General features: G+C 37.3%; 1 protein-coding gene across 7 annotated transcripts in view; it reads left to right on the forward strand.

Annotated features, from left to right (window-relative positions):
- The window catches only part of SPEN (spen family transcriptional repressor), a 98,610-nt gene that overhangs the window by 30,188 nt on the left and 41,194 nt on the right, over window positions 1–27,228 (forward strand). For 5 of the 7 annotated variants that reach the window (XM_057305509.1, XM_057305511.1, XM_057305510.1 and 2 more), the window contains 2 exons: window positions 4,780–5,100; window positions 8,192–8,668. In XM_057305509.1, coding sequence (XP_057161492.1) covers window positions 4,780–5,100; window positions 8,192–8,668 — 798 coding nt within the window. Of the gene's footprint in view, window positions 1–4,779; window positions 6,363–8,191; window positions 8,669–27,228 lie in introns of those variants that run through there. The other 2 variants (XM_048221688.2, XM_057305512.1) reach the window with 2 other exon arrangements.

The following is a 27,228-nucleotide window of genomic DNA, read 5'->3' on the forward strand; positions in this document are numbered from 1 at the left end:
GTTTCTTGTGGAGTCGATAAAAACAGTTTAGAATAGGACTACTCTTCACCCATCAGGAATCTAAATTGTAATTAAATTCCCTGAGATTAGGGATCTTTGCTTTTTTCCTTGATATGCAACAGGTGCCTAGAACAGTGCCTGTTAAAAATCATATAATTAATAATTGAATTAGGATCGGACGCTAGTCTCTTAAACTCATGCTTTTCCTCTACTGTGTCAACATTGCTTTCCAATGTGAACTCTGAGGCCATTAATTCACTGAAATTATATTCTTCAAGGAACTGCTAAGTACTATCAGTGCTTATTACAAAAATTGTCCATTGTGTGGTATTTTTTTTAATTTTTTTTTTTTTTTTAATATTCTTTACACCCAACATGGGGCTCAAACCCACAACCTCGAAATCAGGAGTCACAAGCTCCACCAAACGAACCAGCTAGGCACCCCTAAATTGTCTGTTGAAAGGAGACCAAACATTTTATCAAACCTGGCATTATTTTGGGTATTTTTTTTATTTTAATTTTTAATTTTTTAAAAAGATTTTATTTATTTGACAGAGACAGAGAGCAAGAGAGGGAACATAGGCAGGGGGAGCTGGAGAGGGAGAAGCAGGCTCCCCGCTGAGCAGAGAGCCTGATGCAGGGCTGGATCCCAGGACCTTGGTATTATGACCTGAGCCAAAGGCAGATGCTTAACAACTGAGCCACCCAGGCGCCCCTTTAATTTTTATTTTAAGTAGGCTCCACACCCAACATGAAGCTTGAACTCAGGAAGAGTTGAATGCTGTACCGACTGAACCAGCCAGGCACCCTTATCTTGGATAGTTTTTAAATTGATTCTTAAAAACTTAGAATACAGGCACCTGGGTGGCTCAGTCGTTAAGCGTCTGCCTTCAGCTCAGGATGTATCCCAGGGTCCTGGGATTGAGCCCTGCATCAGGCTCCCTGCTTTGCTGGGAGCCTGCTTCTTCCTCTCCCACTCCCCCTGCTTGTGTTCCCTCTCTTGCTGGCTGTCTCTCTGTCAAATAAAATCTTAAAAAAAATTTTTTTAAAAACTTAGAATACAGTGTATGTTGATCAATTTAATATTTTTTAACGTTGAACGTTTTGACCAAACAGAAACCAATTTAGTATTGCTTTTTGACTGTGTTTTTGAAGACAAATCTATTAAATAGTTACATATTGCAGCTTATAGCAGTCGAACACAATTTCTCAGCTTTATGTTCTCATTTATTTTAAACTTAGGTTCTCTTAATTTTTGAGAAATTATAAATGAGTTAACTAAATCACATAACCAGTGACCAGGTAATTTTAGAAACTGATATTTTCTGTGTATTACTGGAAAATATTCCATAGGTTCTCTGAAAACCTGTATCTAAGGCTTGATGTTGTTGAAAAGGAAATACTACTTAATTGTGGTTTGATTCTTTTTAAACTAGTAAATGTCAGATAAATGTTTCATCTTGAATACTTGAGGAATACTTGAAAACTGTAGGAAATGTGTTATTTTGGAAAGAGTAGACAAAATCAGAACATCACCGTTACCAGCTGAGTTTTCATGGATATGAAAAGTGAGCCACTGCTTTGATTTTTTTTTTTAATTTGGGAGTTTCCAGTCTTCTCAGTGTACAAGAGTAATGTAGAGTTGTAATACCTGATCAGGTTATCCTTTGTTGAATTGGAAGATAAATTTATGTCTGGTTTCCAAAGTGTGCTCTCCTTATGTAAAAATTACAGAGATGGTGAGCCCATCATTCTGAGGAAGGAGCGTGATTTGACTTTATTTTACACCCATAATCTATGCATTGGTTATTCGGTAATTAATAATGCATAGTATTGTATTTAACTCTTTGTTATTCAGGACATAAGCTTAAACATTTGTTTTCTCTTTATTATTCTTTGGCTAACTGACTCTTTGATGGGAAGTTGCTTCTGTTTGCTGCCTCCCTCTTTTTTTTTTTTTTTTTTAATTTATTTTAGAGAGCACAAATGCGTGCAGGCATGGGGAGGGGAGGGACAGAGGGAGATGAAGAGGGTCTCAGGCAGACTCCCTTCTGAGTGTGGAGCCCTACTCGGGGCTCGATTCCATGATCCTGAGATCATGACTTGAGCTGAAATCAAGAGTCAGATGCTTAACTGACTGAGCTATCCTTTTTTTTTTAATAGAAGAACCTATGCAACCTTCCACGTAGTGATAAAGTTTGTAGGTGTGGTAAAATATGCATAACATTTATTTTAACCTTTTTTAGGTATGCAGTTCAGTGGTGTTAAGTGCATTCATGGTGTTATATATAACCATCACCACTGTCTATTTCTAGAATTTTTTCAGCCCATACAGAAATTCTATACCCATTAAGCGATAACTCCCCCATTTCCCTCTTGTCTCTGTTCCTCCTAATCTCTATTCTACTTTCTGTCTCTATGAATTTGCTTATTCTAGATACCTCATATAAGTGGAATTATAGACTAATTATGCTTCTTTGTCTGGCTTATTTCATTTAGGGTTATATTTTAAATTTTTATCCATGTTGTGGCATGTATCAAAACTTCCTTTCTTATTATGCCTTAATATACTATCCCATTATATGTATATTTCACATTTTGTTTATTCATTCATTGGTAGACACTTGGGTTGTTTCCATCTTTCAGCTGTTGTGAATAATGCTGCAGTGAACATTGGTGTACATATATCTATTTGAGCCCCAGTTTTTACTTCTTAAGGAGTGGAATAGCTGGGTCCTATGGTAATTCTATGTTAACTTCTTGAGAAAATGTCAAACTTCTCCACAGTGGCTGCACGATTTTAGAGTTAAACTAGATCTGCACTTGATTTCAAATTTTTCTGCATTCTTGTCAACACTTATTCTTTTCATCCTTTTTTTTTTTTTTTTTTGGCCTTAAGTAGTCATCCTAGTGGGTGTGGAGTGGTATCTCATTGTGGTTTTGATATGCATTTCCTTAATGACTAATGATTTTGAGCATATTTTCCTGGGTTTATCTGCCATCTGTGTATCTTCTTTGTTGAAGTGTTTTGCCTGTTTAAAAAAATGGGTTGAATTATAAGATTTCTTGTACTCTAGATACAAATCCTTTGTCAGGATTTGTCAGGAAGGTATTGTTTAATTTTTGTATGGAAAGAAAAGAACCATTCCAATTATTAACAAATTTTTTTTTCCAAATTAAAAGGATCCTTTCATTATTCTGTATCAACAAATAATTTTGTTACTTCTAGTTCAGTTGCCTAATGAAACAGAATTTTAGGATTATGTTTCCCTTGTGAGAGGTAATAACTTAAATCACACTAGAGGATGGAAAGAGAAAAGTTCTGCTTTCTGATAATGTCAGCTCCAGGAGAAGTGTAAAATTACGATTTTGGGTTGTCAGCAAATAAGAATGCTATATTTAAAATTGCTGTGCCTTCCTTTCTAAAATGCCAGATTGTAAGTACATAAAGCATAGCTAACTCCTAATGAAATTCATAGAATTTTCATGACTTTTAAAATTCCAAATCATTATATTTCTTACATATATCTTCCAAATACAAAAGGTGCCCTAAAATTTTTCTTTGTAGACATATCAAGCATTTTTTTTGGAATGCAAATGGGAACATATGGTCTGTCAAAAGATTTTCTCAAATTTATTAATTTTTATGAAAAACAATTTTAAGTATACCTAAATTATAAGTTTTAATAGTTTTAACCTCTTGAAAAAAATTAAATAGCAGAAAACTGCATTAAAAAATTGGACTGTTAGGGCACCTGGGTGGTTCAGTTTGGTTAAGTGTCTGCCTTCTGCTCAGGTCGTGATCTCAGGGTACTAGGATTGAGCCCCGCATCAGGCTCCCTGCTCAGTGCGGGGAGCCTGCTTCTCCTTCTCCCTCTGCTGCTGCCCCTGCTTGTGCGCTTGCACTCTCTCTCTCTCTCTCTGTCAAATAAAAAAATCTTTAAAAAAATCAGACTGTCCCTTTAGGGGCACCTGGGTGGCTCAGTCGGTTAAGTGTCTGACTTTGGCTCAGGTCATGATCTCAGGGTCCTGGGATTGAGTCCTGTGGTGGGCTCTGTGCTCAGCAGGGAGTCTCCTCCCTCTGCCCCTCCCCCAGCTCCTGCTTTCTCTCTCTCTCTCTCTCTGTCTCATAAATAAAATCTTTAAAAAAATTAGACTGTCACTTCAAATGGACACACAAAATAATGGGTTTATTTTACCTTCAAGTAAAGATTGTGGAATCATCTCATTTTTTTCATTAAGATCATTTTCACTTAATGAGTTAAATTAAAATGAAATCTGTACAGTAGCTGTTATAATTTTTACTTATACATCTTTAAAGATTTCTAAGTAACATTGAATGACCTTATGTTTAGTAACCTTTTTTAGAATGTAAAAATTCCTTAGACTTCTGAGAGATTCATTTCAGCTGTGTTCTTAAAAGGTGAAAAGTAATTTAGTAAATATTATATTTAAGAAGTGAGAGTATAAAATGGTTAAAACATTTGTTAATTTGGGGGGACCGGGCTGGCTCGGTTGGTATGAGCATGTGACTCTAGATCTCAGGGCTCATGATTTCAAGCCCCACATTGGGTATAGAGTTTACTTTAAAAACTTCTTGTAAATTTTTGCCCCAAGAAAGTAAAATGTGAGTGTAAAAGCCATCTTAAGTGTCACTTTGCAACTCCTCCCACATACATAGATAATGTAAATTGTCTAAAAATAAGAAACATATTTTCAAAAACTGTTCTTAGAAAATTATTGTTATGTAACAATAATATTGGTTTTATTTTTTTCCAGATATGGCCGCGTGGAAAGTGTCAAAATTCTCCCCAAAAGGGGATCTGAAGGAGGAGTGGCTGCCTTTGTGGATTTTGTGGACATCAAAAGTGCACAGAAAGCTCACAACTCCGTCAACAAAATGGGAGATAGAGACCTACGCACGGATTATAATGAACCAGGCACCATTCCGAGTGCTGCTCGGGGATTGGATGATACAGTTTCCATAGCATCTCGTAGTAGAGAGGTTTCTGGGTTCAGAGGAGGTGGTGGAGGGCCTGCTTATGGCCCCCCACCATCACTTCATGCACGAGAAGGACGTTATGAGCGGAGACTTGATGGGTAAGTTCCAAGGTTTCTGTAGGCAGGTATTTTGTATTTGATATGGTGAGAAACAGAAACTCATATTTAGGGGCCCCAGATGGATTTAAAGTTTTGGGCTTTCTCAATGTTTCCTATTTTGGGTTGGAAACGGAAGTGATTTCTATCCCAGTGGCTGGTATCTTGTGGAATCGTAGAGGATATTTCCTGCAGCTGGTTGGATATCTACTCCTGAGATGTAAAATGGTGGAAGATTTTGTATGGCAGTATCATTTTTGGAGTTACCTGTCTTCTAGAATTAATTATTCCTTCTCTTGGATAATCTGAAGGCCTTCCTTGGATATATCTCTGCTATCTGATGGAGCTATTTGGCTACAGATTTTGTGGTTGTACTATTACGGAATATTTCTGGAATATTAGAGCCTACAGATTCTTTTAGAAGTTGATATCTGCTTCTCAGTTTTCACTGCACAAAGTGTACAAACAAATTGGATTGTCACAAAAACCCTAGCAGACCGTAATGATTCAACCGCTTGGATTCTACAAACAATACTTTAATCTGGAAATCTGTACTTGGATGAAGAAGAGTGAAGGCAATGTTTGATTTTTTCCATTTTGGATCTACACAGTTTCCATGTTGGAATTATACTCCTTGATGGAATGGGGGAAAATTGAGATGATGAATGTTTCTAAATCCTGGAATATAGCCATTCTTTTCTAATTGCTGGAATGTATGGAATGTCATGCAGTCAAGATTCCATTAGCCCAGGGGAAGAGGATTACTATTTTGTTTCTTAAGCAAGTTGCTGTCTAATTAAAGGTACTTTAGCCTTGAACACATGGTGACGATCAGTTGTGGATACAGCAATCAAAATTGACTGTGCTGGATGGCTACAAAGGTGAACTAATGGGGAGCAACTGTTCCTTCCTCATTTGGTGGAATCGTAGAGGATATTTCCTCTTCTGTCAGCTGCCTGATTCCTACTTAGGGCTGGAAATTTTTATGAATGTGGATGAATTTATAATTGTCTACTATCTCAAGAAAGAAGTCTGGGGGTTTGAGAGTTACAGTTTGTCTGGGACTGCTTGCTTCCAGTGGAATTATTTTATCTGGTCACTAAGATTTTTTTTCCTTGTGGTTCATCTAAATATCATTTGACACCCTTGCCCATTAAGAAGGTGGATTACCCCCATAAGAGGGGCCAAAATTGGGGAAGTTATGTTCACAATTCTCTCCCTAGATTTAATTGGGATTATAGGTCGTGTTTCCACACTTGGAAAAGGTTGGTATGTCCTGACCTGTGTATATTAGCCCCTCTCCTAACCCAAGTCAAACTCTTTTTTTCCCCCACTAACTCTAGAAGTATTTAGTACTAATAGATAAATCAAAGGATAGCTATTAGATTTCAGCTCTGCTAGCTCTTGTGCCTGCCTTCTGTATCTTCCTAATGGATAAGAACTTTGCATATTTCTAAAATATCAGCTGTAGCCATAATTCTCCTAGAACTATTGCCTATTGCTTCTGTTATATCGTTAATAACAGCTTTTACCAATTAACATTTGATAGGGTGCTAATGAATTATTTGTGAAATTTTCTCTTAAGTCTCAAAGGAAACCCTGTTGTTTGTTAGACATTGAAATATCTGTCCAAATGCCCTAAATGTAGCAAATTTAAAAAGGAGAAAGTTATTTAATACATTTAAATAGGAAAGCTATCACTGAATTTTTTGCCATGCCAGTTGCTTTACGTCATAGCAGCAAAAAGCAAAAATAGCTTAGGAAGGTATGGTTGCTAAGTGAAATGGTGGGTGAAAGTGAAAATTAGTGGAGAGATTTGGATCTATGTATGTATTGGGGACATAGTATTAGTTCTCAGATTTTTGCCAGAAATTCTTCACTGGAAAGATTCTAATTCTTCTGTATCTTTGATTTCTTAATCTTTTGATGGAAGATCAGATCCAAAGATAAGGTTGAGAAGAAACTCAATCTCAAGTTGAGATTCAAGTGATGAAATGGTCTTTTAGGAACTCAGGAAATGAGTTCTGGTTTCCTCCAGAAGTAGAAAATGTTAAGATTTCTTTATGGGATTAGAATTGGTTTTCAATATTAACGTAATTGCATGTGTGTAATGTAATTGAACATGCAACAATTTTTTGTGACCATAAGTTAGCCAATATTCATATCCTACAGAAATATTTTTTTAGGTTAAACCATTGCTAATAGCAACCTTCAAGTACCTTACAGTTCCCAAAGTTGGCTAATTTCATCAGAGGCAGTTTGAGTTCAGCTACAACCTATGAGAATGTATTTCCTGTAAATATTAAGTACAAACATTAACAGGTAGAATCATGGAGTAGTTGCTTTAAAAATTACGTGGAATTTGATAGCACCAGGAGATAAAATAATCTTTATTCTCTAATTAGTTAAATTTACCATAGAATAGCATGTGTCAATCCAGTATTTTGATAACCTAAGTGGTTTTCTTTGTTTTTCTTTTAAGATTCCATTTTTATTATTAAGGGTGATTGTTTGGGCACAGCAGTTTACATAATCTGGTAGTTTTTATAATTACCCAAGAAGTCGAAAGTTAATGAGAAAAAGTTATACTTAAAATTTTTTCTGGACTTCTTTGAAAATGCCCTCTTACTGCTGGGACATACATTGCAATAGGGCTTTCATGTCTGTGTTAAAATGTATCATGGAAATTTTGCCTAAAATTTGTCAAGTAAGTAAAAATTTAGTATATATTTTAATCAAATGGAAGTATAGAAAACTTTGATATTAAAATGACAGTCTCTTATTCCATTGAACTGCGTATGAAAAGGAGATGGTATATGTATATTTCTGTATATAAGCCCGAGCATCTGACTTGCAGAACACTAGTCATGAAAGCCCAGTATACACAATGATTGCTCAGCTGTGAAAATAATTTTTGGAGTCAAGTAAAATGTTAAGCTTGGTAGTGTTTGCTTACTAAGTAGGTTAATGCTGTTTAGAAAATGACCAGTTGCAAAGACAGACAATGCTGAAATGAATGTTTGCATGACTTGCTTTTAGTTTTGCTTGCCCTTTTCTGATTGATTAAATATTTTTCCCCCCCTCCTAAATGCAGGGCTTCAGATAACAGGGAGCGTGCTTATGAACATAGTGCCTATGGACACCATGAACGGGGGACGGGAGGATTTGATCGGACAAGACATTACGATCAGGATTACTATAGAGATCCTCGAGAGCGGACTTTACAACATGGGCTCTATTATACTTCTCGGAGTCGAAGTCCAAACCGTTTTGATGCTCATGACCCCCGATACGAACCTAGGGCTCGGGAGCAGTTTACACTGCCCAGTGTGGTACACAGGGATATCTACAGGGATGATATTACCCGGGAGGTACGAGGCAGAAGGCCAGAGCGGAATTACCAGCACAGCAGGAGTCGCTCACCACATTCATCCCAGTCTAGAAATCAGTCTCCTCAGAGGCTGGCTAGCCAAGCGTCTAGACCTACAAGGTCCCCTAGCGGCAGCGGCTCTAGGAGTAGATCCTCCAGTAGTGATTCAATCAGCAGCAGCAGTAGTACCAGCAGTGACAGGTAGGTTAACAGCCTTTTGTTATAACAGACGAGCTGTTGAATAAAATGTCACAAATTCTCAACAATCAGTGGTAATGATTTGTAGCATAGTAATATTTTTAAAAAGTAAGTAATCTTGGATCATGTATATAACAAGTGAAGAAGCTTTGATTAGTGGGTGGCCATGGAATTCACCATTCTGTCAAGTACCTGAAACTAAGTGATTTGCAAATACTGTTTTGTGCTCCAGATGCTCAATATTAAAATGGCCAAAAGAGGCAGAAAAATGGTAACTTTAGCTGAATCGAAGTAAATCCTGTGCCGCTGAAAATGGGGTCTCTCTTTAAGGTTTTTAATTCCTTGGGTGTATAATGCTAACTTATTTCTATTATTTTGGTTGAAAATTCATAAAAGCCTTTTGTTTAAAGATGTATTGGTGAAATATATTGTTGACACATCTATTATCAATGACTAAATCTACTTTTGGGTACATTTTAACTAATTTTAATGCCAAGGTGATAGCTGATTTATAAACTTTGGTAGAAAAGCTTTCTTTAAATGCAGGTTGTAACTTAGCTGTTCACTAAGGCTGAGTGAGCTAATTTCATTAGTTGTGAATTTTTTTCACAAAGATGGTTTATTCTAAAGATAAAAATAATAATTTGAAGGTAATCTTAACAGGAAACAGCTTAGAAGTTTATCACAGATCTAGGTAGATAGTATAGCTTACTCATTTTATAATCTTGGACAAGTTACTTAAGCTGTCTGTGCCTCAGCTTTCTCATGTTTTGTGAGGATCATGCTTTAAAGTTATTGTGAAGATTAAAATTAAAAAATGCATTTAAGTGCTTAGCTTGATACCCATATATATTACATGCTGCCTTTAATAATTGCTAGCTATTATTATTACTGCTTCAGTTGTTGGTAGTCTTTAACCATTCCCCGTTTCCAGTTATTGTTACTCAACCTATTTATGTCAGATATCCTAGTTTTATATTTGGATGATGTGTATTTTAAATTTATGGGATACAAAATTTTTTGACCTGATTAAAATGCCCAGATTATTTTTCTTTAGTATTGCCTGCTTAGAATTAATTTAAGAAAAGTAAATGATCATGTAATTGGGGAAAATTGTGTTCCGGCTCTAGTGTTGCAGCTCTGTGACATGGATGAAAACCCTTAACCTCTCATGATTTTATTTGATATATTGTCAAGTTAGATGATTGACAAGATTCATTTGAATTCTATAAGCTGATTATAAAGTCTTATCACGTCCTACTTTCTCCTACATAGAATTAAGGTACTCAAGTTTTAGTCTTTTTTCCCCTAAACCTACCTCATTAAAGGGATGCAGTAGCATTCCATTGTGTCAAAACTTATTGAAAAGCCAACCAATTATGGAAGTGTTAAAGTTGGAGAAACATGACACAGGGCCTTCAGGATGGCATTGTGCTTTGGTGGGAGTGATAGTGGTTTGGGATCTGGCCCTTAGCATTGTAAGCTCAAAAACTTGAAGCCAGAGGCCATCTGATGAATTTGATGGAGCTAATCCTTGTGTATGTAATCTAAAGGAATGGTTATATGCTTCTGAATATTTACAGTCCAAAAGATAACTCAAAAAGGCAGGATAAACTTAGAAAAATGGGGACTAAATTACAGTTGTTGAAGCTATTTCCTCTTCTGTCAGCTACCTGATTCATGCTTAGGGCTGGAAGTTTTTATGATTTAGGGCTATAAAGGCTGTTATGTAGGACTTTAACAAGAAGAGCTGAGTTTTAGGCAGGGAACATTGTGGGTTGAAGGAACAACCTAAAGGGGTACAAATGGAAGAATGTTTTGTGAACAGCACATAATTTAGAATGACTTAACCACGATAATGATTTTGGGTTTGGTTTTTTATGCAGAGATGAGTGGTTGAAAGATTTTGAGAAGGGAGAGTTTGTTGCGATCTGTGCTTTAGAAAGGCATCTGGTGACTTAGAATAGGAAAGACAGAGATTGTGGTGAGGAGGCTATTTCAGTAGCTTGGAGAAGGAAGTCTTGGACTCTGAGAATGCCTAACTTTGGACAAGTGGGAAAGACATTACGTTAATAATCAGATTATGTTGATTTGTGAGAAACAGAATGAACTTTCTGGAGATGGGACTGAGTGACTGGCCTTTCAATGCTGTCCTGTAAGAATAGGACCAGGTCTTCCTTTGTGCACACCATAGAGCCTAGCATACTGTCTTTCTCAAAGTACGTGTTCAATAAATAGTTGAAATATTTAGATACAGTTCTTAGTTAAAAAGCAAAATTGATGTAAATAGCTAAAAGATTTGGCCATTATATATGATTGAAGCAAGTACGAGAAAAAAAATCTTTGTGTGTGCAGAGCATACCCATTATTCCTCGGTTCAGCCTCCCTTTTATCAGATGTCCTCTTTTCCTTGACTATGATGTTGACCTCAGAGTGTAATATTTTGGGATGTTATGTAGGTTCAGAATGTTCAGTTTCCTTTTGGAGGAAATAAGTTCTTTTTTGTCATCTTTAAAACTTTATGACTGTGAAACTATGACCTTCCAAATTCTTTAAAAATGTTTCAAATGATCATCTTATAGTAGATAAAATATAGCTTGGTTCTAGCTGTAGAAACAAGCTTGTATTCTGTCTGCATGACTGACTGGGAAGTTAATCACCTTCCATCCCCCTTAATTGTTGGAGCTTTGGTGAACAGACTTCTAGCAGTGCATTTCCAATGAGTAAACATGGGATTGGTAGCAGTCTGGTTGTGAACTCTTTATAAATGACATACCTACAGTTTCTGCATAACCGTTCTTAGTATTTAACTGGTGAGAACTGGGCCTCTATGGTATAAACTTTCCTGTGTGCAGCTCTAGGGTGCTGTCTCTTTTTGCCATGGTTTAGGGAGTCACTTTTCCTTTCAACAGAAAATTTTAAATGCATATATTCCACAAAAGTATTTATTTTAAAAGCCCTGATTGGAGTTGAACATATTTTATTTCTGTAGTTTCCTGTCATTGGGTTTCTTTTTCCTGTCATGTTAATGAATTTTCTGTATACAGGTTAAAGGAATTGAAGAATTTATTGAATTTAAATTAGTTCATAAGCTTTCCTTGATAAAGTAGTTTTTTGATTGTACTTTGTTTCCCAGTTGTTTACTTTGATCACACCCAAAGGTGATTGGGCTGGCTTAGGGTCCCTGAACTTGGATAGGGAAAATTACATCTTTTCATTAGTAACCTGTAACTGAAATTAAGTATTGCTTCCCATTATGAAAGTAGGCAACAAAAAACAGTAGTAACGACAGTATGAGTTACATTGTTACCAGTAAAATCCACAGGTAATTTATTATTATAGTTGCAGATACCTCAAAATGGGGTTTCGAATTATCATTACTGAGAAGTAGTTACTAATCTCAATGTTAAGTATTGTAATTAAATGGGTTTTTTTGGGGGTAATTTAATGTTAATGAAAACATATCACAAAAATTTAAATAATAACTGTGTCAATATAATTGGTTTCCCTTTTATTCCCATTTATTTTACTTCATGCATTTAGAAACATTATTCTGAAAAGTGGTGCACAGACTTCACCAGATTGCTGAAAAGATATCCTGGCAGTTAGTCCTTGATTCTATACCCTAGAGAGGTTTACTGAATGAATGGGGAAGAAGTGGTTGAAAGAGTAAAGGGAGAGAGTTGAGACTTGGATAATCCTAAACCTGTTCTTATTCCATTCCCTCCTATTCAATAGGTTTCTTCTCTAAATCTCTTTTTAGTCTAAAGTTCACTTTTGAGTTTACATTCAGCCATCTCTTTAACAAATATTGTGTTTTTGTGTGCACCAAATTTATGATGTAAGGTAGGTTGTATGGAGCCCCAAGAATAGAACTAGTTTGTTTATTTATTTTTATTATTTTTTAAAGTTTATTACTACTGTTCTTTTTTGGTAATCCTACATCTAGTGTGGGGCTTGAACTCTCCACCCCGAGATCAAGAGTCAACATGCTCTTCTGACTCAGCCAGCCAGGCGCACTACAAATAGAACTAGTTTATTTTTTATTTATTTTTTTTTTTTTAAAGATTTTTTATTTATTTATTTGACAGAGATAGAGACAGCCAGCGAGAGAGGGAACACAAGCAGGGGGAGTGGGAGAGGAAGAAGCAGGCTCATAGCTGAAGAGCCTGATGTGGGGCTCGATCCCAGAACGCCGGGATCACGCCCTGAGCCGAAGGCAGGCGCCCAACCGCTGTGCCACCCAGGCGCCCCTAGAACTAGTTTAGATTAAACATTTGCAATGGCTAAGTTAAAACAGAGAAAAAAAACTACATATGTGTCTAAGAGCCAACATGTATTTATATTAATCTGGGTGTCTGTGGCTAGTTCATCTTTCCAGCTTTCCAAAAGCAGCCTCATCTCCCTTAAAAGTTTTTTGGGCTGTGGTCATCCTTTTCCTTTGTTCTTCTGAACCCTGTTGGTTTGTCTGTCTAAATATGTCTGGTAACTACAGAGTTTTATTCTCACAAAAATAGGTCTTTAGGTGGAAGCAGATGAATGTAGTAATAAGCAAAGATAACTACATGAAAATAACTGTAGTTAGTGACATTTCGTTGTCTCTTTGTGGCTTTTGGTAAACCCTGTGACATTAAATCATGCTTTGTTACCTGTTTGAATAACTCAGAATTCCTTTTCTTTTCTTTCTTTTTTTTTTTTTTTTTTTTTGAGAGAGCGAGCGAGCAAGAGCACATGCGAGCGTGGGGAGGGACAGAGGGAGAAGGAGGTAGAATCTCAAGCAGACTCCCCACTAAGCATGGAGCCCAACGCGGCTCTCAGTCTCACAACCCCGGGATCTTGATCTGATCGGAAATCAAGAGTTGGACGCTTAACCAACCTGAGCCACCCAGGAGCCCTGAATCAGAATTTAGAGCAAGCTTTCTCCATACAGATTTTTAAAATTATAGTAAGTTGATATAGAAAATATTTGATGAAATTTCATGTTTTTTGGCATAGTTAATAATTATATTACTAGATTTTCTTTTATACTGGCATGGTTGGAAGATTTTTTTTAAAGTAGGCTCCATGCCCAATGTGGGACTTAAACTCATGACCCTGAGATCAAGAGTTGCATGCTCTACCGACTGAGCAGCCAGGCGCCGCATAGTTGAAAGATTTAAGGAAGAGGCTTGGGAACAGGGAGGGGTGGGGGGAGAGACACAGACAGACAGATACTCTCTCTTTCTTACTTCCAGGGCAGGAAAACTGACATGTGAAGTAGCCTTTTTGGTGTTTATTTAAAGTAACAAGAAAAGCAGATGGAACTTCCAGTAATCCACCTTTTCAACACTGATGCTCTATTAAGATACGGTGTGATTTATGCTACAGCCCCTCTCTTGTTTAATATCTTAGATTTGCAATTAGAATAGTTTACTTATTGAAAGGGAAATGAAAAATACTTCATTAAAAAAAAATTTTTTTTTTTTAATTTTATTTGAGAGAGAGAGACCAAGGCAGAGAAAACATGAGTGGAGGAGGGAGGGGCAGAGGAAAAGGGACAAGCAGGCTCCCTGCTGAGCAGGGGGGGGACTGGATCCCAAGACCCCGGAATCATGACCTGAGTGCAAGGCAGATAGATGCTTAACTGACTGAGCCACCCAGGTGCCCCTGAAAAATACTTCTTATTGCTAGTAGTAGTTGTAGAACTTGTTTGTATATTTCTTTTACATTTTTGGAGCAGATTATATCAGAGTTGACCATAACCCTACTCATTTTCTTTTTAATGATAGACAATTTAAGATTATTTTACCTGAATTATGTTTAAACAGTAATTAGCATATTGAACAGATTCTGGATTCTTAAAACAGATATAGTTAAAAGGAATCTAATGAGCATTTTTTTTCTATAAAGACCAGTCATTTTGTGAACAATCAAGACATTATAGATTATAGTTTCCTAGGGGGGGAATTTTATTCAACTACCCTTTTGTCTATTTTTTCAAGAGGAGGTTTGCAGTTATTTGTTTAAGGAGAGAGAACTTCCTTTCAGGTTCATGTAGAAAATTTTCCAGGCAACCCTCTTAGGTCCCCTCCCTCTTTGGGAGCTTTGTAGTATTGCTCATTAAACTGTGCTTTACTATCACTCATTAAAAAAAAAGAAAAAAGAAAGAAAAAAAAAATTTCCAAAATTGCTGTCCTCTTGTAGGCTTGTGAAAGATTATGGATGAGGCTGGTAAGGTGAGAGGGAAGCCATTGGGATTAGTGGTGTTATGGGTAGCAAAGTGACCGTGTACCTTCCATTTCTCTTATTTTACAAGTATGCTATTTAGAATGTTGATTTGGGGAAGGAACACTCATTTTATTACCTGACTACACGATTTGCTATGATACATGTAATGTGCTGGAAACTGTCAGATATGGAAGTAGTTTTAATACATGTATGAAGTAAAAAGTCAGTGGGTTTTTTAAAGGTTTTATTTTTTTAATGGGGCCCCTGGGTAGCGCAGTTGTTAAGCGTCTGCCTTTGGTTCAGGGCATGATCCTGGAGTTCTGGGATCAAGCCCCACATCAGGCTCCTCTGCTAGGAGCCTGGCTTCTTCCTCTCCCACTCCCCCTGCTTGTGTTCTCTCTCTCGCTGGCTGTCTCTGTCAAATAAATAAGATCTTAAAAAAAAATAATAAAGATTTTATTTTTTTAAGATCTTATTTATTTGAGATAGAACATGAGCAGGAGGAGAGGGGCAGAGGGAGAGGAGGAGTGAGAAGCAGACTCCCTAGGGGCTCCATTCCCTGACCCTGGGATCATGACCTGAGCTGAAGGCAGACGCTTAACCAGCTGAGCCACTGGGCGCTCCCAAAGATTTTATTTTTAAGTAACCTTTATGCCCAACATGGGGCTCAAACTCATGACCCTGAGATCAAGAGTTGCATGCTCCAGTGACTGAGCCAGCCAGATGCCCAAAAGTCAGTTTTTTTTAAGTGTTAAAGGAATTAATAATTAGCGGTTTGTTGGTGATTGATGTAATGTTTAATCCTAAAAACACATCTGTGTGAGTTTTTAATTCTGAAGTGATCACTTACCGATAATAATGAATAGGCAAATAATTTCTGGATTTAGTTGGAAATAAAATTTGGTTTTGTTGCACTGTGATTCTTTATTCTTAGATATATTTAGGGCATAAAAATAGTTTGTATTCCTTTTTTTAACAGAAGAAAGTCACTACCACTAAAAGTAATGCCTTTTAATCTCAGGGAAAAAATGATACAACAAATCATACTATATTTGGGAAATTGGTGTTTAGAATTTTTTTTTTCCCTATCTCTTCTGTTTGTAGCTGCGTAGGATTGAAGTGAGAGTAGAAATTAAGTTGGTTTTATTGCGTAATACCAACCTTTCTCCTCTTTGCTACTGTTTATACCTGTCAGTTTGAGATGAATCACTTAAATTGAAAAGAGATTTTTTTTTTCCTTTGAGTGTGTAAAGAGAAGATACCTATGCACAGAAACCATTGAAACATAAACTATGCTAAATTTAAAAATAGACGATTAGATGTTTAATGATTTGGGGATAACTGGTGAAGTGTACGTTTTGGGAGCATTCAGAGGACTTCGAAGTAGGAACAGTAAAGGTTTATGTAAGCCTTTAAGAAGCCAAAGTCAAGGATAATAAATATTCTTAGGAGGGATGTTTCTTTATCTTTTGCTCCCTTCATATAAAATGAAAATATTTGCATGCTTATTTTAAGCCTAAGTAAAATACCATTTTAATGCATTTTAAATAGCTGATTTATTTCTGGGTTTCACAACCATTCTTAGCCTGTTTTATTATTTTGCACTTCTGCCTCATTTTTACTTTTTTAGACAGCTGAAATTATCTTAGATTTTAAAAGGAAGACTGTCTTGTAAAAGTCAGTATTGTAAATAAAATGTATTCATTGCTCTATTTCCAACCATTAAATAAAGTTTTAATCTTGAAATTTGTAACTCTTATTTGTGATGAAATAAGTCATCTAGTGGTTTCATTGACTTTATGATTATTCTTGAAATATTGGTATCTAAGTTTTTTTTTCATAGAAAATTTATTTTTTCTTTATTTTATTGAAGTACGGTTGACAGTTATCAAAGTTCTTTAAAAAGCTACCTACCTGGAGGGAGAAGGGTTGGAGGGACAAAACGAGAACAGCAAGCATATTAGTGTGTCTGCAATCCTGGAGAAAACGATTAGATTTAAAATTCACAAAGTCTCCCCATATTTTGAGTAGCTCCCTTAACTATCATTATTTTCCAGAAGAAGGAATATTTGTTCATTCCCTCTTAAATCAGTTTTGGGGCTGTTGAGCAACATGGAATAAACGTTTCCCAGTGTGTGCTTTGGAGAATACACCCCAATGAGAGAGAGAGAGAGAGAGAGAGAGAGTGTGTGTGTGTATGTATGTATTAGTAGTAGTATCTTTTTACCATTCCCACCATCAGTTGAAGACCCTTCATTTTTGAAGCACATTCCTTGCTAGGCTCTGTATAGTTTATTTATACACAACCTTCTCTCTTTTGGGGTCATTTTAGCTAGCCAAGACTTTTTAATGCTAAATATGGAAAATGGAGGTGTTTGCTTTCTGATTGCTCTAATGGGCTTGAACTTCCATTGTGGAGATCCATAAATAGATCTATTTCCTTTCTGGTTTTCCTCTTTTTTGTCAAGTACAAGCATTCTCAGTAAGGCTTTCCATAGGTAATAGGTGGTGTCAGCATTAGGGTTCTGTATGGAATAGGCAGTTTTGCAAACAAGTGCTGGGCTGATCATATTTGCTCTGTACGGAGAATCCGGCTTTCACTTGAGATCCCCTGCTGCTAGGGAACTGAGAACAAGGTAGACTTAACGCTCAGAGCAAATGAGGAGAGCTCATTGTGTGCCGCCACGGCAGCCAGTGTGTCTGAATATGTGGGGAAAGCTAAGAACTGCTTGTTTGTGAGTCAAACCAGCCTAAACTGGAATCATCCAGTTTGAGTTGGCCGCTTGCCACCTCCCAGAGGCTTCCTTATTTTGCCAGAGTTTCTGCCCAGCCCTTAGCCCAGGGGTGGGGCGGGGACCAGGCAGGCCCCTGAGCTGGGACTGGGCAGGCAGTGGGGAGGAGCAGGCTGTGAAGTGGCTGCCAGTTAACCCCAGTTCGTTCCTAGGGGAAGGCATTTATCAGATACTTAAGTAAGGAGTTTTAAGACTGAAAGCTGGTGTGAACTCTGCTATTTCCAGTGCATCTTTACTCGTTACTCCCTTGCTTTTTGTTTTCTGTCCTTTAAAAGCCAAGGCTTGAAAAACAGCGTCTGCCACCATTGCTTGGGTAGATAATAACATGGTTTGCACTTGGTGATAAAGAATTTATTACCAAAAATTTGGGGTACTTGGATGGCTCCATCAGTTGAGTCTCAGATTCTTGATTTTGGCTCAGGTCTTGATCTCGGGGTCATGAGATCCCACCCTGTGTCAGGCTCCGCTCTCAGCCCTGAGTGGGCTGGAGATTCTCTCTCCCTCTTTCTCTCTCTCTCTGCTCCTCCCCCGTGCTTGTGCTCTCCTTCCTTCCTTCTCTCCATCTCTTGCTCTCAAATAAATTTTAAAAAACTTAAAGAATTTGTTACCAAAAATGTATTTTACTAATTTCCAAAGTTCCCCAGGAATTTTGCTTTTAGTTAAATTAGTCTGTTTGAAGTGACAGACTGTCACTCCCTTACCCTTTTTCATTCTTTCCATTTGGGTTGTGCTGGGGTTTGTTTTGGTTTGATTGTTAGATGGAAGAAATGAAAATAGATTTGGGGGTAAACTTGTGACTCCATGTCTTGTGAGTTTTAATCTTGAAGTAAATTTTTTTTTGAAGTGAATTTTTTAAACGTTACTTTCAGACTAACAAAAAGTAATTCAGATTAAAATCCTAAACAACAGATTTTAAAATTAAAAGAACTGTACTGAATTTTGTTTGACTTGGAGGCAAACTCTTTTAAAAAAATATTATGCTTAAATTGCAAATTGTTAGTGTCATGGCTACTTTGTGCATATAAAGAACCTCTTAGCTTTTCCTCTTTGAGAAATAAGGGAATTAAGTGATTAAACATGGCCTAATTCCTGATCAGAGAACACCCAGAAGTCACTAAGCCACAAATTAAAGCCTCAAATAAAAGAGTACATTTATTTTTGTCTTTCTGGTTGCCAGGGCTGTATAGAAAATGGAAATTTCCATAACCTTGCTTATGTTTCAGACTTTTGGAATGAGATTGAAACCTCTGTTAGTCTTTTTTACTTATGGTAGAAGTTTATTCAGAGCAGTTTTGGTGTTCTTCTCTTTTATCTTTTTTGAGTTGTTTACATTTGGAGGTCATTCTCAGAAACCGTGGTATAATTTCACCCTGCCCTGAATAAGGGATCATCCATCACAGATATAAAGGAAAATGTGGTAATCTTATTTTAAACATTACCATTTTCTGAAGCTCAGAAATAGCCAAGATTTTATTGCAGGTACCTTCCCCTAATTTTTTTTTTTTCAGTCTGTGTCTTATAAACTAAATGATTGCCTTTATTTATAAAGGGAAGTTTTGTGATTGCTTCTCTTGTGAGAAAATAGAGCACTCTCTGGTAATTTATTTACTTAAATCATGTGGTCATTCATTAAATTATATGCTATTAGAGTTTACTGTTGTAGAAATTGTATGAAGTGACCTCTATCGAACATCTTCCTAAATCCACTTTTTGAATAGATGAATTTCTTTCCAGATCGACAAAATATTAAGTGAAATTTACAGATTCTATTTATTTAAAGATTCTATTTCTTTATTTGAGAGATAGAGCACACATGTGAGCAAGGTGAGGGGCAGAGGGGGAAAGAGACTCTCAAGCAGACTCGACGCTGAGCTCAGAGGCTCCATCCCATGACCCCGAGATCATGACCTGAGCGAAAACCGAGAGTTGGACGCTCAACCGACTGGGCCACCTAAGTGCCCCTAATGAAATACATTTTAAGATTAACTTTGCAAAATAGAGTTGGTTTCTCCCAAGAATCTGAGTCATACTCTAAAAATTTTTCTTGGTATAGATGAGGAAATTAGAAGAACTATATGCTACCATGTGGGTAGTAAAATATATTCATAGAATAAGGTGGGAAAACATTATATATATATAGTTCAATAAAATAAAGTTGGACATTGTTAGAATTTGGCTGAGTAACTATTGAGTTTTTCTTAATGTCACTAAATTAAAAACTTTTTTTGGGGGGGGGCGCCTGGGTGGGGCAGTCGTTAAGCGTCTGCCTTCTGCTCAGGGCATGATCTCAGAGTTCTGGGATTGAGCCCCGTATCAGGCTCCTCCGCTGGGAGCCTGCTTCTTCCTCTCCCACTCCCCCTGGTTGTATTCCCTCTCTCACTGGCTGTCTCTCTCTCTCTCAAATAAATAAATAAAATCTTTAAAAAAAAAAAAAAAACTTTTTTTTTTTTTTTAAAGATTTTATTTTATTTGAGAGAGAGAGAGTGCACAAGCCAAGGGGAAAGGGAGAAGGAGAAGCAGGGAGCCCAATGTGGGGTAGATCCCAGGATCCTGGGATCATGACCTGAGCGGAAGGGAAACGCTTAACTGAATGAGCCACCCAGGCACCCCTAAAAACTTAAAAAAAAAAAAACTTGTGTGAATTGTTGGTATAATCCTAAACAAGGGGTGGGTGGGTATTTTTTTGTTATAAATCATCAATAAAGATAGTTTTTGAAGTATAAAGTGGTAGGTACCCTGGAACTAAGGTCCACTTTTTCTGTTAATTTTGTACTTTCCCTCCCTCCCTCCCTTCCTTCCTTTTTCTTCTTTCCTTTTTCTTCTTTTTCTTTCTTTCTCTCTCCCTCTCTTGAGAGAGAGAGTATGAGCAAGGGGGAGAGGAAGAAGTAGACTCCTGCTGAGCAGGGAGCCCAGTGTGGGGCTTGATCCCAGGACTCTGGGATCATGACCTGAGCTGAAGGCAGACTTAACTGACTGAGCCACCCAAGCGTCCCTAATTCTGTACTTTTAAAGTGGAAATTTATGCCTTTAAGAATCATTTTGCTTACTTGTTGGAGCTATCTGGAATTACAATGAGAAATATTTGTTGCTTTATCAAGATAACACCCTGGCATTAGTTTTTTATAATGATTTTTATATATACTATAACAATTATTTTAAAATTAAACCTCTGAAGTGTGGGGAATCTGGGTGGCTCAGTCGGTTAAGTGTCTGAATCTTGGTTTTGGCTTAGGTCATGATCTCAAGGTGTGAGATCGAGCCCCACATCCAGCTCCGAGCTCAGCATGGCATCTACTTGAGATTCCCTCTCTCTCCCCGCTCTGCCTACCCCTGCTCTCGCTCGCTCTCTCGAATAAGTAAGTCTTTAGAGGTTTTTTTTTTTTTTTTTTTTTTTAAAGTGTGATCTGTCATGAATGGCATTTCTCTTTAAGGATTCTCATGGCTTTAACATGGGGTCTTTTTTTTTTTTTTTTTTAAGATTTTTGTTTTTATTAAAGATTTTATTTATTAGAATAAGTAGTGGGGAGGGGCTGAGGGAGAGAGAGAGAGAGAGAAAGAGGCAGGCTTTTGGCTGAGCAGAGAGCCCAACACAGGGCTCGATCCCAGGACCCTGGGATCATGACCTGAGCCGAAGGCAGAGGCTTAACCGACTGAGCTACCCAGGTGCCCCTTAACATGGTCTCTTATTGAACAGCTGATATGTTTGTTTCTTGAGGAGCTTTTTGTTTCTATAACTAGGTTGTTCAGTACTGTCCACTGGCCACATGTGGCTATTGAACACTTGAAATTTGGCTAGTCTTTGCACCAGTACTGATCTTTGCTATAACCTAACAGCAGGGCAAACCTCAAAAACATGCTAAGTGAAAGAAGCCAGTACAAAAGGCCACATACTATATGATTCTATTTATATGAAATATCCAGATAAGGTGAATTTATATAGACACAAAGTGGATTAGTTATTGTCTAGAAATGGGGGTAGAAAAGAATGGGGAGTGAGTGCTAATAGGTATGAGGTTTCTTTTTGGGGTGATGCAAATGTACTTAAGTTATATTATGATTGTATAACTCCATAAATATAGTAAAAATCATTAACCGTATACTTTTAAATGGGTTGCTTTTCTGGTGTGAAAGTATATCTTAATAGAGCTATTAAAAATACACACTGAATTTTGATAATGTAGCAAAAAGAGTATTAGTAATTTTTATGTTGACTGCATATTAATATTTTGAGTATATTTCATCAGATATATTATTAAAATTCACCTGTTTCTTTTTACTTTTTAAAAGTGTGACTACTTGAAAGTTTCAGACTTTTGGTTTGTATTAAACTTCTGTTGGATAGCACTGTTCGAGAATCAAGCACTATTAAGATTGTAATGTCATGAAGTAATTTGTGCATCTGTTTAATGCTTTTCATTTTGTTTAAAGGAAAACAGAATACATTCTTTTTATTTTAATTGCAAGACCCTTCTATTCTCTTTGCAGTTGTGGATTAATAGAAAAGGTTCTTGGGACTCGTGAGCCTCAAGTACAGACTGAACTACTTCCAGATTCCATCTTACACAGATTTCGTATTGGTCAGGCTAAAGTGCATGTTGATTTCTAGGGTGGCGAAGGGAATATTTCAGCTTTTGAAAAACTTAAATATCTAAGCCTCCAAATAGTTTAATTCCGCAAAAAGAAAATTAAATCATTTTAACCAGGGTAATTTTTTTATAATTAAAAAAAAACCCTTAAGCTGAAAGTAAGATTTAAGTGAAGTTTAACTTTGGTTAGAGGGTTAAAATGTATTAATATACAGTAGAATTCTGGTGTTGGAATTAGAATAAGACTATTTAATGGCTACAGTGTTGCTTCTAGACAAGATTTCTGTAACCAAAACGTTTTTTTTTGTTTGTTCGTTTTTTTAATTTAAATTTTAGTTAACCCACAATGTTTGTTTCTGGAGTAGAATTCAGTGTTGAATTTTGTGATTCTTTGAACGTCATTTTCAGTGGTAGAGGGAAGCAAAGGGAAACAAACCAGCCTACTGAATGTGCTTTGTCATGGTGGTTGGAGCCATTTGGACTGTAGCTTCGAGTTTGTTTCCACTGGAAGAAACTGCAGGAGTTGTTTAAGCAGGGCTTTAGGCTGGAGTTTCGGAGTGAGTAATTTGAAGTCATTTATAAATAAATAAACAAGTGCACCAAATAGTAGATGGCTTTAGGTTTCCTGCTGGGGAATTCGGTGCCCTTCTAACCTCTTGGGTCTGGAACTGCCTTAACAGAGTTCAGAAGTGGGAAATAGCAGATGACTTTTTTATTCTGGATAGGAAGGAGATGTAATTAGCACCAAAGTTCAGTTGGAAGAAGGCAGAACTCAAAGTTCAAATTTACTTGTGGGTTTGGTAAAGGTTACAGCAGTTGTCCATAACCACTTGGAATAAAAAATACTATGGTTTCACTTCATCTGTAGGCTTTTTTGGTTTATGCGTTTTGAAACATTCTGGTTGTTCAAACAAGGAATACATCTGATTTTATATACTGCGTGTGGTTAAGGGAATGAGAAAATCCCACTGTATTATAATTGACGGTTTAGATTTCCTCTCAGTTTGTCCCTTGAGTAAGACATCCCATGGGTGTTCTAAAGGCTTTGCTGCCATACAGGATTTCTTGTTCCTTAGGCGGACATGTTATATCTGCTTATAACTTTCAGGGATAATGCGTGTTTGATGCTTTTTGCTTTGAGTTACTTGAATAGCAGGTTTTCTGACTCTTAAGGGTTTGCCAGGAATATAATGACTCCAATGAGCCTAGGCTCTTTGGAATTTAAGCCAAAAGTAATTCTAAGGCAAGGTGTTTTGGACACAGTGACAGTATGTAGAAAGATAAGTTTTTTACACCCACTATGAAGTATGTACTTAGCAGAATCTGTCTGTAGCAGAATCGAATCACATATGGGCTCCACACCTTCACCCCCTAAAACGTGAACATAAAATGGTAATCAGCACTCTGTGACTAGGTATCTGCTAGTTCATCGTCTTAAAATTCTTTTTTTTTTTTTTAAAGATTTTATTTATTTATTTGACAGAGATAGAGACAGCCAGCGAGAGAGGGAACACAAGCAGGGGGAGTGGGAGAGGAAGAAGCAGGCTCATAGCGGAGGAGCCTGATGTGGGGCTCGATCCCATAACACCGGGATCACGCCCTGAGCCGAAGGCGGACGCTTAACCGCTGTGCCACCCAGGCGCCCCTAGTTCATTTATTTTTTAAGAAGAATTTATTTTTGAAAAAAAATTTTAGCCTTTTTTTTTTTTCTAAGATTTTTAAAAATTTATTTGTCACAGAGAGAGTGCATGCACAAGCAGGAGGAGTGGCAGGCAGAGGGAGAAGCAGGCTTCTGCTGAGCAAGTAGCTTGATGGCGGGGCTCCATCCCAGGGTCCTAGGATCATGACCGGAGCCAAAGGCAGATGCCCAACCAACTGAGCCACCCAGGCGTCCCTGAATGATGATGTTGTTGTTGTTCTTGTTGTTGTTTTTATTCCAAAGTAATCCCTACCCCAACGTGGGGCTTGAATTCAGAACCCTGAGATCAAGAGTCACATGCTCCACTGACTGAGCCAGCCAGGCGCCCCCTTAGTAATTGTTTAATAAGAGTACAGTCTCTTTCCATTTTTGCTTTTATTAAAACAATAAGTTTTGAAAGCTTCAAATATATGTTTAAAGATTTTATTTATTTATTTGAGAGACCGAGAGAGAGCATGAGCAGGGGGAGAGGCAGATGGAGAGGGAGAGGGAGACTTCCCTGCTGGCTCGATCCCAGGACCCACCCAGGTGCCCCCATTCTCACCATTTTAAAGTATACAGTTCAGTGGCACTAAGTACATTTACTTTGTTGTGCAGTCATCACCACCAACCATCTCCAGAGCTTTTTCTTCTCAGACAGAAACTGTACTCATTAAAACATAGGGATGCCTGGGGTGGCTTAGTTGGTTAAGCCTCTGCCTCTTTATCTCAGTTCAGGTCTTGATCTCAGGGTGGTGAGTTCAAGCCCTGTGTGTGCACCCAGTGTGGAGCCTATTTAAAAACAGAATAAAACAAACAAAGTTGCCCCTAGTCCCTTGGTAACTACTGCTTTATTTTTTGTCTCTACAGAATTTGACTACTCAAGGTACCTCATATAAATGAAATCATACAATATCAGTCCTTTAGCATCTGGCTTGTATTTCATTTAACATGTTTCAAAGATTCATCCATGTTGTAGCATATGACAGAATTTCCTCCCTTTTTAAGACTGAATAATATTCCTTCAGATTTGGGGGGGGGGGGTAAACTTTAATTATCCAGCACTCATCCTATAGATTAACTATTTCCATGTTCCTTTTACTTAACACCATCCAAAGACAGTAAGTAATAAACTTAAAAAACTTTAACTGTAGCTGTAATTGCGTCCCAGAGAGTTACCTGTACTTAATCTTTTGTGAGGCAGCTAATCACATACAGCATATTTAAGCTCAATTTTAAAAGCCATGTTTTCTGCCAGATTCTTTTAAAGTGTCTTTAGTGATTTTGTTTTTCCGTCATATATGTAAACTCTTGAATTTCAGAAGAGGAAGATAAATAAAACCAATTATTCTAATTATTGTGGTTGAATTTGCTACCACTTTAGTGACCATGAGCACTAAACCTATTTAGTATTAATCTTACCTACCTGTAAAATGGACCCAGGGGGTGCCTGGGTGGCTCAGTTGGTTAAGTATCAACTCTTGATTTCAGCCTGGGTCATGATCTCAGGGTCGTGGGTTCGAGCCCCACATTGGGCTCCACGCTCAGTGCAGAGTTTGCTTGAGACTCTCTCTCTCTCTCCCTCTCCCCCTCATCCTACTTGCTCACACACATGCGTGCTCTTTCTCTCTAAAATAAATAAATGCATCTTTTAAAAAAGTGACCCCAGTACTTTTCTAAGCTTTAGACATGCTTGATATTTATAAACGCTCATAGTTAAAGACTAGATGCGAACTAGAACTCAAGAAAAGTTAACTTCTGAGCTGTATACTTTCTGCTAAACTTAGAAATCCTTAGGAAATAAATTATTAATTTTTTATGTCAGCAATAAAAGCTGATTGAAGTAAAAAGCAAAATTACGGCAGGTAGAATATGTTTCTCTTTCTGCTTCTACCTTTGTCTAATAAAAATCTGTTGACCAAAATAAAATTGTAGTTAAAATATTGGCTTCAGGGGCTCCTGGGTGGCTCAGTTGTTAAGCGTCTGCCTTCAGCTCAGGGCGTGATCCCGGAGTTCTGGGATCGAGCCCCACATCAGGCTCCTCCGCTGGGAGCCTGCTTCTTCTTCTCCCACTCCCCCTGCTTGTGTTCCCTCTCTCGCTGGCTGTCTCTCTCTCTGTCAAATAAATAAAATCTTTAAAAAAATAAAAATAAAAAATAAAATATTGGCTTCATAATAAAAAATACAATTTCACTCTTTAATGTATCAGTAGTTTCAGTATCCCAAATTTAAAGAATTTAGACAACTTTTCATTACCTTTGACTCTGAAGAGCTTAATTTATCATTTATACAGTAGAGCTTACAGTGTTTTCCCCATATCTTTCGCAGTAGTTGCAGAATCACTAGTTAGAGCTAACTCCTTTCTCTGAAATAATTCTGAGGAACTATACCTGGATAAACCAGGTTGTGAGACCCTTTGATTTAGCAGAGCCTTATTGACAGAAAGCAGCAGGAATCCTGTTTCATTGACTGGTTTGGAATCTCTCATGTTTTTCTAAGGTGCAAAGAGAAGAACTGTTCACTTAGTATTTTACTTTGTAGGTCCTGTGTGTGTGTGGGGGGGGGGCAAAATAACATAAAATTTACCATTTTAACCTTTTTTTAAGAAAGTAATCTCTCTCCAACATGGAGCTTGAACTTGCAAGCCCGAGATCAAGACTTGCATGCTTTACTGACTGAGCTAGCCAGGCGCTCCCCATTTTAACCATTTTTAAGTGTTTATAGTTCATTGGGTTTAAGTGCATTTACATTGTTGTGCAACCACTACCACCATCCACCTCCATAACCTTGTTATTTTTCCAAACTGGAACTCTGTATCCATTCAACAATTTCTCGTTGTCCCTCCCCCAGCCCCTGGTGACCACCATTCTACTTCTGTCTGTATGAATTTGACTATGCTCGATATCTTATGTAAGTGGAATCATAAAATATTTGTCCTTTGTGACTGGCTTATTTAATTTAGCATAATGTCCTCAGGTTCTTTCAAGCTGTAGCATGTATCAGTTTCCTTTCTTTTAAAAGTTGAATAATGCTCAATTTTATGTTGAGATCGTACTTTTTTTATCCAGTTGTCTATCCACGGACTCTTGGGTTGCTTCCACCTTTTGACTATTAACCATACTATGAATGTGGGTGTACAAATATCTATTGGAGTCTCTATTTTTAATTTTTTTTAAGTCAGTAATTTTTTAAGGAATTTTACATGTAATTCCTTCCACTGGCAATCACCTTAGTTCCTCCAAAGTCAAAAAATCTTAATCTTCAAAATAGCCCCTCCCTCTCTCCTAAGTATCCTAAAAA

The sequence above is a fragment of the Ursus arctos genome, unplaced genomic scaffold, assembly GCF_023065955.2.
Source record: "Ursus arctos isolate Adak ecotype North America unplaced genomic scaffold, UrsArc2.0 scaffold_32, whole genome shotgun sequence".
Lineage (NCBI taxonomy): Eukaryota > Metazoa > Chordata > Mammalia > Carnivora > Ursidae > Ursus > Ursus arctos.